This window comes from Palaemon carinicauda, chromosome 3 (genome assembly GCF_036898095.1).
Source record: "Palaemon carinicauda isolate YSFRI2023 chromosome 3, ASM3689809v2, whole genome shotgun sequence".
Taxonomy (NCBI): domain Eukaryota; kingdom Metazoa; phylum Arthropoda; class Malacostraca; order Decapoda; family Palaemonidae; genus Palaemon; species Palaemon carinicauda.
The window spans coordinates 197,024,829-197,025,546 of NC_090727.1; the positions used below are offsets into that span (position 1 = coordinate 197,024,829).

Below are 718 nucleotides of genomic sequence, written 5' to 3' on the forward strand. Positions count from 1 at the left end.
TTAGTCATTACTGTTGATTTCTTGAAGATCTTTCTCTGGTTTTAGAGTTTTATTAGCTGGTTCTTGAAGATCTTTCTCTGGTTCTTAGAGTTTTATTCGCTGGTTCTTGAAGATCTTTCTCTGGTGCTTAGAGTTTTATTCGCTGGTTCTTGAAGATCTTTCTCTGGTTCTTAGTGTTTTATTTGCTGGTTCTTGATGATCTTTCTCTGGTTCTTAGAGTTTTACCGCTGCAACCATTTATTAGTGTGCTACTGTTGTTAACACATATTTGGGTTCTCTTCAAATGTCACATAAAATGTGTTATATATTAGAGTTGGTATGTTACATCTTTAAGTAAAGTCTAAGTAAGTTAACTTTAAAATAGTTTATTCTTTAAGAACAGTGTTGACATCTCCATCACAGGAGTATAGCTGGTTTTGTCGAATGACCATTCCATATGACATCGTAAAGTAAACTGATACAAATATCCAATTTCATACTAAAGTTTACATAGGTATCTAAGCATTTATGGAATTAATGTAAACACAACATTTATACCGGAAGATGCTTGTTCCGTTCTCACAGACAACTTTTTTCTCACGGGACTTGGTTTGTGTTTACTCTTCATGAAAAATGTTACATTGCTGAGGTTTGGCAATCGCATCCTGCTTAGAATATGACTATGGCAGTTCTCACACTTCTCTTACTTCCACAATGACCTGTAGGTCATGTGTTTTAA

At 34.4% G+C, this 718-nt stretch overlaps 1 protein-coding gene across 1 annotated transcript in view; it reads right to left on the reverse strand.

Moving 5' to 3' along the window:
- Positions 1 to 718, reverse strand: part of LOC137636387 (putative uncharacterized protein DDB_G0277255) — a gene marked incomplete at its 5' end in the record, with an annotated part of 106,146 nt that continues 105,428 nt past the window's right edge. Inside the window, one exon of the mRNA XM_068368800.1 lies at positions 1 to 83. Coding sequence (XP_068224901.1) covers positions 1 to 83 — 83 coding nt within the window. The remainder of the gene's footprint in view (positions 84 to 718) is intronic.